The sequence below is a fragment of the Andrographis paniculata genome, unplaced genomic scaffold, assembly GCF_009805555.1.
Source record: "Andrographis paniculata isolate CXL003 unplaced genomic scaffold, ASM980555v1 Contig71END, whole genome shotgun sequence".
NCBI lineage: Eukaryota > Viridiplantae > Streptophyta > Magnoliopsida > Lamiales > Acanthaceae > Andrographis > Andrographis paniculata.
Genome location: NW_026137608.1, coordinates 2,393,404 through 2,409,018, shown reverse-complemented (window position 1 = coordinate 2,409,018; position 15,615 = coordinate 2,393,404). Strand labels below are relative to the sequence as shown.

Sequence of the window (15,615 nt, the reverse complement as noted above, 5' to 3'; positions counted from 1 at the left end):
CGGTTCTCAATCCGGGTGAGTAATTGAATCATTTTCCATGGGTTGGAGTTGGAGGATGGCTCTGATCTGCCGCTTGCTTTTGTAAAAATTGTAATACCAACTCAATACTAATATTTGTATTACGATTTTTATATATAGATAGATAAATGGGGACAATTTTAATATTACGTTTTTATTTATTTATTTAGTTCTCTTTTTTCAGTTAGTTTTTTTTAGCGTTTCTCAATTGTAGTTAATTCGTTTGCTAGGGGAATTTCCCCCACGCTATACTAGTGATTCAATTTTTTTTCTTCTAAAACATCAAATTAAAAGTTTATTTTTTATTTTATATATTATATTAAAAATTTAATTTTATATTCAAAACATTACATAATATCTGTTTATATCAAATTATACAACTATTCACGTTCAAAATTTTTACTATTCAAATTTCAATAAAAAAATCCAAACACCTGAACAAATTTGGCTGCATGCGATCATATGTTTTTTATTCACTTTAATTTCTTCAAATTTCTTTTTTATAAACCAGCCGATGAAGCAATGGAACCACACGACAATATACATAAATTTTTAACTCGAAGGCTAATGTAATAGGACACAATTTCTGAATTTCACTTACAAATTTGAACCTAGAAATTTAAGATAAAACAAAAAGCACCGAACTTCCCGACAGAGACCGGAGGCGTGACAGCTCTGCTCTTTAATCCGAGGCGAAATTCAAATTATGGGCTCCAATGAAAAAATATATCATAATATTTTTTTGTATTATAGAAATGTAAATAATTAAATAAAATAATTTCTTTTAATATTTTTAGATGCAAATTCATCGATAATAGTATCAATATTAATTTTTTTAACATTTTTTTTCAATACACAATATAGTCAATCAATTTAATCGTTTTTGAGACATACACGATCTTAAATAAATTTTTAATAATTTTAATTTTGAAAATTTTTTTTTAGCTGATGCTACTGTTATTTACTGGTACTGGTAATAAAATATGATAGACTATAGAAACATTAGGATAACAGTCAGCCGCATTAATAAATTCAAGAATTTCAATCAGTGACAATAAGTTATAAGTAAAATCATTTATAGAACTTTTAGTTTAGTAATCATTTCTTTTAGGTCAATATCAGAAATATTATTATGAAAAAAAATAGTTGATAAAACAGTACAATATTCTCTTAACTCTTTATTATCTAACCTTACAACATTTCTTTAACTCTTTATTGTCTAAAGATTTTAATTTTTGTAAATTAAATAAAAAATCAAATATTCTATTAAACATTTTCAATTGCATAAATCCATCATTTAACGAAGTAATTGTCATATCTACTACAAGTAAAAAAATAATTAATTTTAAAATTTTCTTCTTCTGATTGTATTTTTCATTTTGATCACTATCATCAAATTTTTGTTTTCAAAAACTACGACGTTTAGTTAAAAATACGCATTCGATATCCATAATTAAAGCAATTTCTTTTGCAATATGCATAATATTAAAAAATCATTCATTTCTATATTTTTCAAAAAATAATAAAGTATATTCTATTTGTTTCATAGCCATAGTATCAATACTTACAAATTCAGTTTGTAATTTTTTACTCACACTATTAATAACAAATAAAATATCATACCAAGTAAAAATTCATAGGATTCAAGGGTAATCAAACTTTCAGCTTCACTTTTTGATTTAGCATCATCACATGAATTGATTAAATCTAACAAGATTAATCTAATTTGGGGAGTTTAAAATCTAATAGCTTTAACAATTTTAATTCTACTTTCCGAACGAGTGTTTGACAAAAATTTTAAAGTAAAATTTAAAATATTATCGAGCAAAAATTTCCATCTTTTTGTCGAGCTTGAAAATAATGTATATATACGTTGCACAATTCCAAAAAATGATACTACTTTTGTACAATAATGTGTCATATCACAAAGTGTAAGATTAAAATTATGACAAACATATTCCGATAAAAAAAAAAAAAAAAGATTATGACAAACACATCACATATATAACGCTCTAGATTTATATCAAGTAATTTTTTTTGAACTGTTTGTTGTTTACCTTTCATATTAGATCCATTATCATAACATTGACTCATTATATTATTAATATTAAGATCATTGTAAAAAATAATTTTCGATTTTAATTTTACTACTTGACATATCTATATAACGCACAATTAAAGTCATTTGTTCTTGGTGACTAATATCCGCGATACAATTTAGAATTATTGAAAAATATTTTGACTCTTTAATAATTTTTATAATTGAACTTCTAACACTATGAGCCAATAAATAAATTAATTCATTTTAAATTTTGTGACCAAGATAATGATAATGAATTTTATTATTTTGAATACGTCTAATATGATCTTGCATAACTATATTAAATTCGACAATCATTTCAATTATTCCTAAGAAATTACCATTACTGTCTAGATAAAAAATTTTATTCGAACCTCGAAAAGCTAAATTATATTTAGAAAAATATTTTACAACGGAAATTATTCTAATTAAAATTTGTCTTCAACATTCTTTTTCTTTTGTAATTTCTTTTGAATATCTTTATCAATTGTTTGATTTTTATTTAATCTTATTTTTAATTCATTCCAAGTATTCATATATGTTATATGTTGAATACTATTTTCATATTATTTAAGTCTTTCGGCTAAATGTTTCCAATATTTAAATCCATCGTTTGCCAATAAACATTTACTGTTATTTTTTTTAAACATTTTACAACAAAAATAATATATTTTATCTACATGTTTAAAATAACTAACTATTTTTTATCATTAATTTTTTCATTATTTAATTTTCTAGAGTAATGGATATAAGAAAAATGTCGGGAAGTCTTATGTAATAGAAAAGTAAGACCTAATTCTCTTCTCTGTCCATTTTCAATTAAAATATTTTTGTATATTATCAAGATTATCTCATAAATATCTAGATAAGAAATATCACTATCATCAATTTCTAATCTTGTTTAATTATTATTATTATTATTATTATTATTATTATTATTGATAATATTACTATTGACAATATTTTCGCTATTTAAATTTTTAATAGATTTAGAATGTTCAATACAATTATCACTTAATTCGTCAAAACTCTTAATGACCTATATTCTTACTAAAAAATTTATCTAAAGCTCATTTTTATGATTTTATTAATTGTACCTTTTCTTTTTCACTTCCTGAAAAATATTTTTTAGATAGTATTTTAAAAAATTTATAAATATAAATAAAATAATAAAAGAACAATATCACTTCACAATAACTGAATTTTCCTCCTTTTTGCTTTACTGCCAATTTTTTTTTTTTTTTTTTTTTTTTTTTGTGTCTGTACCTTGCTACATGTATTGAACCTTGTTAATTGAATTTGAATTTTTTTCTTCTTTTTTCCTTTTTTTTTTTTTTATTTGTACTTGCAATAGAAAAAATAGCATATAATAATATTAAAAAATCAAATAATAAACATTAACAAAGATATACACTTTTACAAATTTAAGGCTAAATTGCACAAAAGAAAACCTACACGTGGTTTTATGAAATTGCGTCAAATCTCTAATATTCTAAAACTGCGTCAAACTTTTTTGTAGTTTCATAAACTTTGCGTCTAATCCCCTCGGCGGTCTTTATTCAACGGTATTTGACCTAAATAAGCCCAAACTGCAAATAAATTTTAGAATCTCAATTTCTAAATCCCTAAAATTACAAATATATTCATTTTTCTTATATTTTTTAATTTTAATTATATATATCTTTTATATTTTTATTTTTATTTTTATTTTGATATATTTTATATATTTGATTTTATTATTTTATTATTTTTTATTATAAAAATAAAAATTATCCACATGACCGACACGTGTCACATGTGGCGCTAATCTGGACTATACGTGTCCGCCAGCCTGCCACGCAGGTGCCACATAGACATTGAAAACTAAATTGATAAAATTTTTCAATTACGAGACTATTGTAAAACACTCTCCAGTTAGGAGACTAAAACGATAAAGTGGTCCAATTAGGGACTAAAAAACAGTTTATCCTATTGCTAAATATTTAATATTTTAGTTAATTTTAATTTATATCATTAATGAATACCATTAATATAAATATATATAATTAATTATAGTTATTCATTCAAATATTTTATTACCAATATATACAAAAGTTAAAAAAAAGTTGGAAAGTAGTCAACTTACCGTACAAATGTAACATTACAATATTTAAATTTAAACAATTTAATTATTATTGTTATTATGGTCTTATCATTATATTGTATATTAAGGTATTATTATTACCATTGTATTATATTCTATTCATAATCTTACCATAATCTTGTAGTATAATGTTATTTAGGTGTATAATGTATATAATAGGTTCAATAGATAATCCTTATCCCAATCCCCTTTATATAGCTTACTATATATGCATTATTATTTTTATTTTTATCTCCTATATATATATATACATACATACACATATTTATATCAATCAATTCCTAATAGAAGAAGAAATAACAAAAATAAAATTCTTTCGATGGCAATTGCAATGGAAAAATGTGTGTCGAAGTGGTCTGATGTTGAATACGTGCCAGAAAGTCACATTTGCCCAATTGAAGCCAGACCAGGAAATGATCCAATCCCAACATGTAACAAAATCCCAATTATCGATCTCCAAAGCCCTCAGGCACTTCACCAAATCATCCAGGCCAGCCAAGAATATGGAATTTTTCTGGTAATTGAATAATTAATTAATTTTTTTCTTTCTTTCTTTCTTCATTTTTTTTTTTTTTTTTTCGATATGATGCATAAATTCCATAATTAGGTGACCAATCACGGCGTGTCCGAGGATGTAATAGAAGAGACAGTGAAGGTGTTGGAGGAGCTCTTCAGCCTCCCGCCGGAGGACTTAACGAAGGACGCGAAAGCCAACAGTTGGGTCTACGTCGACAGCAACAAATTTGTAGCTGCCGGGACTCATCTATGGCGCGACAACATTAAACATTTGTGCTATCCTTTAGAGGATTCCATGCCACATTGGCCTCAACAACCCATTCGCTACAGGTTCTTACAATATCTATATATATATATATATATATATATATGCATCAATTGGTCATCGTTATTAATTAATTTAATACGCACTGAAATTCTTGTTTGGATATGATTCAGAGAAGTTATGGCGAAATATATAATGGGAATAGAGAGGGTGAGTTTGAGGATACTAGAGATTATCTCTGAAGGATTGGGGTTAGAAAAGGACCACCTAGTAAGTATGAGCGAAACAAAATTCTTGTCAGCGAATAACTGCCCGCCGTGCCCCAACCCGAGCATAGCCTTGGGAGTGCCCAAGCATCTTGATCACAACCTCATAACAATTTTGTACCAAGGGAATGTCGAAGGGCTTCAGATCTTGAAAGATGGCGAGTGGTTTGGCGTTGAAGCTCCACAGAATACCTTTGCCGTCAATATCGGCACCCAACTCCAGGTATGTCATATGCGCCTAAACAAGCTCGCGCGCTACCGCAATATGATTTAAAAATTACGTCAAACTTATATCTATATATATTTTTAAAACTCTACATATAGAATTTTCAATGAGAAAAAAATTGATGTCACTCAATTTTAACCGATGAAAAAGTATTATTATAAAGTCTAACAAAAACATTGCTAATTGTTATTTTTTAGGTTCACTTGGATTGGTTTTTGCCAAAAACTTTGAACTTTTGCTTCTGAAAGAAATACTTTATACGTGTTTGTATTGGGTTTTGTTCAAAAGTAATTTGAGTTTCTTTAACTGTGGTTTGATATAATATTTTATAAAATAAAATTATATATAAAAATTTTCATCAAGAATAATAAAAATTTTAAATCAAATATAATTTGTGTATAGATTATCAGCAATGGGAAGCTAAAAAGTCCGGAGCATAGGGTAGTGCCAAATTTGAATCAAAAAAGGATTTCTATTGCAACCTTCGTTAATCCAAAGCCAGAAAGTGTGATCGAACCGGCAAAAATATTAGTGAATGAAGACAGTCCTGCTCAATATTCTGCGACAACCTTCAAGGACTTTGTCGAGAAAACCAATGCTTACGGCCCTTTCACTAATGCGCTTCAAACTGTCGGGAAAGATTGATGGATTTAGAGATTTGTTTCCCATCTTTGAAATAATTATATGATTCGAAGTTATTTGGATCAACTTATGTTTTTAATCTATCTAGTATGATTTGTAGTTGTTATGATATTATATGCTATCTTCGTTTCAAATATTTCACTATTATTTTTAATTTAGTAAATCCAAAATATTTGCAACAAACAAAAATAAAAAATGAATATTAATTATTAAATAAGAAAATGACAATATTGTTTTGTAACATACAAAAATAAAAAATAACAACCTTTTTAGAGATGGAAGAAGTATAAAAATTAATTTTAATTACTTTACATGTATAAAAGTAAATTCATAAGTTATTAGAACAAATTATATTAAAATAATTAATAAATACTTAATAAAAATATATTAATATGTGTAAAATAAATGTTTAATGGTTAAAGATAAAAATAAATAAAAACTAATAAATTGAAAAAGTTGTTCCCATTATATATCCGCAAACGGATAGGAGTCCCAACACACTCCTCAGGTGCAAATGGAGGTATGCGAAATGCATATACGTGCAAATGGGGACCGTAGGACTTGAACTCACCTAGTCGGACTCTTACACCATTTTTTAAGTTTGAATTTTAGTTTTGATGTAAAAAATAAAATTGATAAATAAATTATCAGGATATAAATAAATAGATAAAAAATAATATTATCTAAAATTGCAGATTGCAGAAACAAAAAGATCACGGTGTGTGGACGAAGACGAAGAACAAAGAAAGAAGAAAGAAATTTACGTAAAATAAGAATGAAGAAAATTAAGATAAAAGAAATTTATAAAATAAAAGAGATTAAAAACAATTTGAAAAAATAAAAAATAAACACCTTCAATGCAGAGCATTTTGCAACTTCATTGTAAAGTTCCCATGAAAAATTACAATATATATCTACAAGTTATGACCCTTCTCACTTTGAGCCCTGGGCGAGGGCCCCCTTCGCCCTGGCCCAGGCCTGGCCACCGGGTGTCAAGATGGCGATATTGTTCCCATTGAGCAAAATCTGATCAAGCTTTGTAATCCGGCATCCTTCGGAAGTTATCTCCTATTCGTTACATCCTCCAACATCATCTTCACATACACAACAAATCCATGGAGTGTGTGGATGAGCTCATTGTCTCCCTTCATTGTAACTCATATTTTGGACCAAATGCAACGATCAGGACTGGTCTGGTCCTGATAAGAGAAACGCCTGCCAATACTCAATATAAATAGGGGCTATTATATATATATACTAGTGGAAAATCTGTGCTCGATACACGACTTTTTTTATATCTTATTTTTTTATTCATAAAATATTTTATATATTTTTTTTATGTTTCCGTTAAATTTTTATTAAAAGAATACATCTATAATTTTTTTCATAAAAGTTAAAAATTAGAATTTATATAATCATTAGTTTTGTAATTAATATATATGTATAATAGAGAATTTATTTTAAAATTTTTAATTTAAATGAATTATTTAATTTTAAAATGAATAATAAGTTTTGTATATATACATTATACTATCATATTCTTAATAATTTTATCAACTTTTATATATAAAAATCATTTATTAATTGTGTTAATTATAGTTTTATTAAGTATGTTAATTATGGTATATTAATTATGAATATTAATATAAATTTATTGTAATAAAAATATCAAAATAAAGAAAAAAATAAAATAGTATAGATTTATTGAAAACTTAAAATAAATACAAATATTTTTAATAAAATTATAAAAATTCCATTAAATCATCAATATTTATATTTTTATTAAAATAAATCAAAAATTTAATTTAAATATAAAAATATGAATAACATAATACATATATTATAAATAAAAATAAATTAATTTTATTTTAATGTTATTATTAAATATAAATTAATATAGAAATTATTTGGAAAAAAATAACAGAAAAATATCTGTAATATACAATAAAAAGGTTATATTAAAGTATTTATGCAAAGTACAAAATAATAACAAAATAAAATATTATAAGTAAAATGAAGGAGAAAAAAACTGGGTGGGTAAGGAAGATAGAAACGTTGCTAAAAGATTAACCAAAACTTACCGGAAAAATATTCCTGAAAAATAAGAGAAATAGAGAAGAAATAAGATTGAAGTGTGTTTGAAATAAGGTGAGGAAATAATCTTGCGCGTCGGGAAAATTAATACCTGAGGCAAAATAATCGGTAACCGACCATTATTAAATATAATTAATATTATAAATAAAAATAAATAAAATTTTAATTTTATTATTAAATATAAATCAATATATGAATTACCTAAATATAAATAACACAAAAATATCTATAAATGCAAAAATATATAAAATTATTTATATACTGTACAAAATAAAAACAAAATAAAATAGTATAAGTAAATTATAAATTAAAACGACGCATCATCTTCGGATTAGGTGACACCTCAATATTTTAGAATTCTGAAGATTAAAATGTGAGGAAAAAAAAAACTATATTGGGTAACTAAGGAAAGTAAACGTTACAGAAATATTAATCGGAAAGTCGCCAAAAAAATACTATCGAAAAAATTGAGGAACATTAAGAGGATAAGAGAATATTGTGTCATTGAAATGGGGTGAAGAAATGGTCTTTTATAGGGATTCAAATAGAAGTTATCATCAAATTTGTAATTAATCCCGACATTATTTGATCGTAATCGTTTTTAATATTTGGTAACTTCCAATCATAAAAGTCAAAATCAAGTTTATTCATAATGTTCATTTATATTTAATAAAATTTTATTATTTAATTGTAATATATTAGATATTAAATATAGAAGTATAATAATAATAATAATAATAATAATAATATATTATTTAATAATAATTAATTTGTAATGAATTAATTATAAATATTTAGAATAAATTTTTTATTAAAAAAATGAGAAAAAATATGTGTTTATTACGAATATAATTATAATGAATTATAATGTTTAAAAATGAGTTAGTTTTTTAATAAAAATTAGTTATAAAATTATTAAAAATATAAAATTTTAAAAATTATTAATTATAAATATAATTAATATTAATTATATATTTGAATTATAATTAAAAAATATTAAATTAGTTTTAAAATTATTAAAAATTTCCAAAATTTTAGAAATAATAGTAATTTATTTTTAATATCATTAATTATTTCGGGCATGGCCAGCTCCCAGAGTGTGACGGGCGGAGTCATCGACTTCTGGAAAATGGTAGAAGAATGGAACCTAAATAATTGTCAATAAAGGTGTATTTAAATGAAAATTACAAATATGAAATCAAATTTTAAAATATTAAAAAATTAAAAATTAAGAAAAAATTGAAACGGTGTATAATAATAGTAATAATTTTATTAAGTATATTATTATGGTATATTAATCATGAATATTTAATTTAATATTATAAATTTATTTTATTAAAAAATCAATAATGAGAAAACAAAATGATATGAGTTAGATTTTTTTTTATAAAGATAAAAAAATTAAAATATAATACACTTAAAATAACTATAAAATAAAATAAATGATTTAATTTTGAAATGAAAGAAGTATTATATATATAATTTTTAATTATAATTTTTTAAGTATATTATAATAGTATATATATTAAAAATATTTAATATAAATTTATTTTTACTAAAAATAAAAAATAAAAAGTACAAATAAATTGATATTAGTTTTATTTTTCATATATATATAATTAAAATATATTTCAAGTTATAATAATTAAATATATATAATATTAAATAATTACATTGAAAATTTAGTAAAATTTCATTATTAATTAACGGATATAAATAAAAACTAAAAAATTATTAAATTAATTTTAAAATTATTTATGAGAAAAAAAATATTATAAAACTATAAGACTTACTGATTTTTATAGATATATATATTAGGATTAGAAAATATAATGATTTATTTTTAATTTATTTATTATTAATCTAATTAGCATTAATTATAAAAATGATGAAAATTACATTCCAAATTTATTAAATTTGTATTACTCTTAAATAAGGATATAAATGGAAACAAAATTATATTATTTACTTTAATTGTGAAATTATATAAATTTTCTTATTATCTATAAAGATGTGTTAACTATAATTTTCTTAATTACGATATTGTTACGTACGAAATTTAGAATTAGGTTAAAAGCCCAAGGTAAAACGAGGAATGGGCCTGGCAATAGGGTTGATTGAACTGGCTGAAGGACACCGTGAGGAAATCAAGGAAAATAAATTTATTTAGTTATTTCTAAGAAAAATTCAGGACGGAAGGTCTTCAGGTCGAGAGGTCCGCAAGACGGAAAGACTTCAAGTCGGAAGGTCTTCAGGTCGGGAGGCTCTCAAGATGAAAGACCTCAAGTCGGACGGTCTTCAGGTCGGGAGATCCGCAAGACGGAAAGACCTCAAGTCGGAAGGTCTTCCGGTCGGGAGGTCCGCAAGACGGAAAGACCTCAAGTCGGAAGGTTTTCAGGTCGGGAGGTCCGCAAGACGGAAAGACGATGAGTCGGAAGGTTTTCAAGTCGGGAGGTCCTCGAGACGGAAAGTCGTTGAGATGGGATATCCGCAGGTCGGGTAAACTGTAGGTCGGATAGAAGGAGGAGTCGGACAAACACGGAGGCCTTTGATCAAAGACAGGGGGCGGTTGATATGGAGGTCGGCCCAAGTGGGGTCGGGCGAAGAAGTAGGTCGGACGAAGGACGAAGTCGGGCCAAAAGAGCGGAAGGTCTGTGGTCGGCTCAAGGAGTGAAATATAGGGAATTTTGGTCTGCTGGGGACACGTGTCAGCATAAGAAAGGTTGGAAGACGGTTGAGAAGGAGACGTTGTAACCGTTCGGGTGACGGTTTTCAGTACGGTTTCCCAGGGAATATTTAAGGATTTGGATCATCATTTGGCAAGGTATCTTCAATCAACTTCAACAAAGCAAAGTCAGATTTGGGGATCACCACTTTAAATTTCAGTCTTTTATTTTCCAGTTTATTTTCTGTACGTTACAGTGTTTAGAGATTCCTAATCTCAGGCACTAATTAATCAAGTTTAAGGATATTTTCTATATCTTTGAATTTTACTTTATTTTTGTTGAAAAATTACATCAACAAATTGGCGACCACAGTGGGAGCAAGACAAAATTGCTCATTCCAATTCCGGCGATAATTTCATACGTCTTAGATCCGGCCGAATCATCGGAAGGGTCCATATGGCAGGGTCACAACCGCAAGCATCTTCGACACCGGTGGGAGAATCCGTTCCACCACCCATTGTGCCAAATGCCGGGGAAATCCCACAACCACCAACTGATTGGTGGTCTTATGTTCAACAAATGAACAACCAGCATACCTTGGTTATGCAGAATATGTTGCGTGAGCAACAAACGAACATGTTGCGTGAGCAACAGAGTCAGTTGCAGAACATGATAGATCAAGCATTGTCAAGGGTTAGTCTTCAACCCACTCAAACGCCACCAGGAGTGTCACCGTCCAGACCACAGGCAAATTTCGCAGGGCCATCATTCGTGGATAGTACATTCCCAAGTGCCACAAATCCCAACCGAATGGATCGGGGAAAAACTCCTTTGACTTTTCCCAACAATGTTCCACTGGGACCAAGGGTTACCAGTTCGCAGCCGAACAGTACAAGGGAGGACAGGCCTGAAGGATATATACATGATCCGATTCATATTCCTGTGCAGGATCCGTTCCAGGTTCCTGATCATCAACGCTTTCATGTAGATCCTGATGAGATTGCACATATATTAAGGGATCAGTATGGATTAACTCCTCAGATGGCTAACCGCCCTGCATATCAAAGACCTTTCCCAGAAAGGATCATTCATGAACACCCTCTCCCAAGGAATTTTCGACCACCCGACTTTCATGCATTCTCAGGGGAGGACGGATCTTCCACCATAGAACATGTTGGTCGGTTCACAGCACAATTAGGAGAGGTTGGCAATAACCCTTTTTATAAGTTACAGCTGTTTGGTTTGTCTCTTACCAGAACGGCGTTTTCATGGTTTGTAAGTCTACCTCCTGGACAAATTCAGACATGGGAAGGATTGGAGATGGCATTTCACGCTAGATTCTTTAATCCTTTACCAGTTGTTTCTTTAACTGATTTACTTGAATTGAGACAGTATCCAGAAGAAACTGCTTCACAGTTTATAGAAAGGGTGCGATTGATGAAGGGACGATGTCCTACGGTAATCAGTGAGAAAGAGATGACCAATTTAGTGGTCCGGAATATGCATAATCGTTTAAGAAAGGCACTCACTGCCCTGGATGTTGAGGATTTGGCAAATCTTGCATCCAAGGCAGGACGTCTAGAGTCTTTGTTCAGAGAGGAAGATCAGCATAACAGGCGTAATAGAGGCCAACATATGGCGAGTATGGGAACAGAAACATGCGACTTTGATTTTAATCAGTCAGAAGAGATGGCAGCCGAAATCCTTTCTGGCAAACCGTATGTATGTCCTAAATTGAAGCCAGTACCAGGATCTGAAGGAAAGGAGCAACCGACCTTTGATAGTTCGAAAGCTGATGAAATCTTTGATATCCTACTGACTGATGGGCAGATCCGTATTCCAAAGGGCCAAAGACTTGCCACTAAAGAAGAAATCAAAGGGAGACCATATTGTAAGTGGCATAATTCTTTCACACACACTACAAGTCAGTGTACTCATTTTAGGAAGGAAATTCAAAAAGCCATCAAGACAGGTCGGCTCAAATACATCACTTTAGGTGTAGACCAGCAACCATTTCCGAAAGTAACAACTGCGATGGTTGACATCCAACCAAGTTCGGAAACAAGGAAAAGTTCGGTCAATAGTGGACAAACAGGGGAGCAAACTCAGGCAAGTCCCGGAAAAAAGAAAGGGAATCAGCCAAATAGCAGCCGACCGGAAGAACGACTCAAGGTTGTTGAAAGGCCAGTCGCTGAAAAATGGGACCGTCCAGACGGTTCTTTTAATGTGGAAGTGAAGGAAAAGGTTTTAGTGAGAGACCACCCGACCAGAAAAACGGGTTCAGTCGGGAACGATTGGGCTCGAAATAAAAAGCCTTTACCCGTTGATATAGATCCTCGTTTCCCAGGTATGAATCGTACACAGATTCGCAATGCCAAACGCAGGTATGCTGCAAAGTATGGGAAACGAGTTCCTGCAGTGCAACAAAGAACCGACGAACAAAATGCGGCCGACCACTTGACAGGAGATCAGTCCATTAGAGTCTTTACAGAACAAACGACCGACGAGCAGGGAGCGGCCATTCAGTCTCCAATAAGTCGGTCCAGTCGGGTCTGGTCAGGAAAGCAACCGAAGGACGGATTAGGAGCTTCCGACTATACCAAAAGAAGTTCGTCGGGACAGGGGAAAGGTAAAGGAATGGCAGATGAAATAATTAAAGGTTTTAGATGCCAACATTGTGAACGGATCAACATCAATCCATCTCTGGAAGAATTTCGTATTGAATCCTTGACGGTTCAATCTCGAAATGAGACGAAGGAAGAAGTGGTGCCTACAGAGGAAAATTCAAGATCTGTTAAATCTCGTCTGGGACCACGAATCCCTTGTCGAATGACAGAGGTTAACCAGATGAGTGATGAACCGACGTGGGCGAGTCTGGTAGATGATACTATGGACGAACCTTTATGGGCATTCTTGGCAGATGGCGAATTAGAGGAAACAGAGTGGGCAAAGATTACAGATTCTGAGCCTCAGTCGGAAGCACCTTCAATTGTGTTTCCTCCTATTCCAGAGGGTGCGAACTCCCATTTGAAACCCCTGTATGTTAATGCTCACATTTGTGGGAAACCAATCACAAAGGTTTTCGTGGATAATGGAGCAGTCTTTAATGTTATGCCATTGAAGACTCTCAAGAAGCTAGGGAAAGGAATTCATGATCTGTCCCCTGTGGAATTCGAAATGACAAGTTTTACAGGGCAGCCGACCAAGCCTGAAGGTATGATGGTTGCCACAATTGAGGTCGGACCAAAGAAAATTTCCACTGTTTTCTTTATTGTGGACGCAGATACTACATATTCTCTTTTGCTGGGACGAGATTGGATTCATGCCTCTCAATGTGTGCCATCAACCTTGCACCAACAGTTAATGTTCTGGGAAGGAAATCAGGTCTTTAAAATGGAAGCGAATGACAACCCATTCGACGTAACAGAACAAGTGGAAGAGTCAGTGTTTTATTCTAGTCATTTGGCTCCGATGTCTCAGTTGTATATGGCCAGGGAATACCCAAACAAGGGTTATAAAGTCACTGGCCAGAACTCGATGTTCTATTAAAAGAACACCTTTATTGTATGGCTCATGATAAAGCCACACCCATTTCTGTATAAGTTGTTTGTTATGGAAGATACAACTTTAGAAGTATGTAGTTCTCTTATTAATAAGTTCTATTTAAAACAGTTATTACATAAAGTAGAAAATAATAAAGAGATTCTGGATGTTCACCTCCAAGAAGATGAACAATTTCGTTGGCCCGACTTATTAGAAAAAACAGAACCAACAGCTTCATCACAAGACCCGTTATTGGAGTTTAATTTAGGAACCGAATTGGTTCCAAAAGTGATCAGGTTAAGTGGTTATTTGTCTAAAGAGCAACAAACAATGATGCTTGAAGTTATTAGAAACAACATTGATTGTTTAGCGTGGGATTATTCAGAGATGCCTGGTTTGACAAGAAGTCTAATAGAGCATCGATTGCCCATCAAAGAAGGTTGTAAACCTTACAAACAACCTCCAAGGCGAATGAGTCCAGATCTGATGCCTCAAATCAAGGAAGAAATCCAAAAACTTCTCAAAGTGGGTTTCATTCAACCTTGCCGTTATGCGGAGTGGCTGGCTAATATTGTGCCAGTGGTCAAGAAAAATGGTAAGATAAGGATATGCATCGACTTCAGGGATTTGAATCTAGCTACCCCTAAGGACGAATACGTGATGCCTATGGCCGACATGCTGATAGATGCAGCAGCAGGGCATAAAATCCTTAGTCTGATGGATGGCTATGCAGGTTATAACCAAATATTCTTGGCAGAAGAAGACATTCCTAAGACAGCATTCAGATGCCCAGGGGCTTTGGGTATTTATGAATGGACAGTCATGCCATTCGGGTTAAAGAATGCAGGGGCAACTTACCAAAGAGCCATGAATTCAATCTTTCATGATTTAATTGGCAGATCTATGGAAGTGTATATTGATGATGTTATAGTTAAATCTGCCAGTTTTGACGAACATTTGAGAGATCTTGAAGAGGCATTTGAAAGAATGAAGAAGTACAAGTTGAAGATGAATCCAACCAAATGTGCTTTTGGAATATCAGCCGGGAGCTTTCTAGGATTCTTAGTTCATGAGAGAGGAATTGAAATTGATGCCAACAAGGCTAAAGCCATTCTTGATAGTCGGCCACCCAAGACGGTTGCAGAAATCCAAAGTC

At 30.5% G+C, this 15,615-nt stretch overlaps 1 protein-coding gene across 1 annotated transcript; it reads left to right on the top strand.

Annotated features, from left to right (window-relative positions):
* Nucleotides 1–4,560: 4,560 nt before the first annotated feature.
* Nucleotides 4,561–6,159, top strand: LOC127264803 (hyoscyamine 6-dioxygenase-like). The gene is made up of 4 exons (XM_051294348.1): nucleotides 4,561–4,758; nucleotides 4,849–5,087; nucleotides 5,196–5,511; nucleotides 5,917–6,159. The coding sequence occupies exons 1-4, from the start codon at nucleotides 4,561–4,563 to the stop codon at nucleotides 6,157–6,159; spliced, it is 996 nt and encodes a 331-aa protein (XP_051150305.1).
* The last annotated feature ends 9,456 nt before the right edge of the window (nucleotides 6,160–15,615 follow it).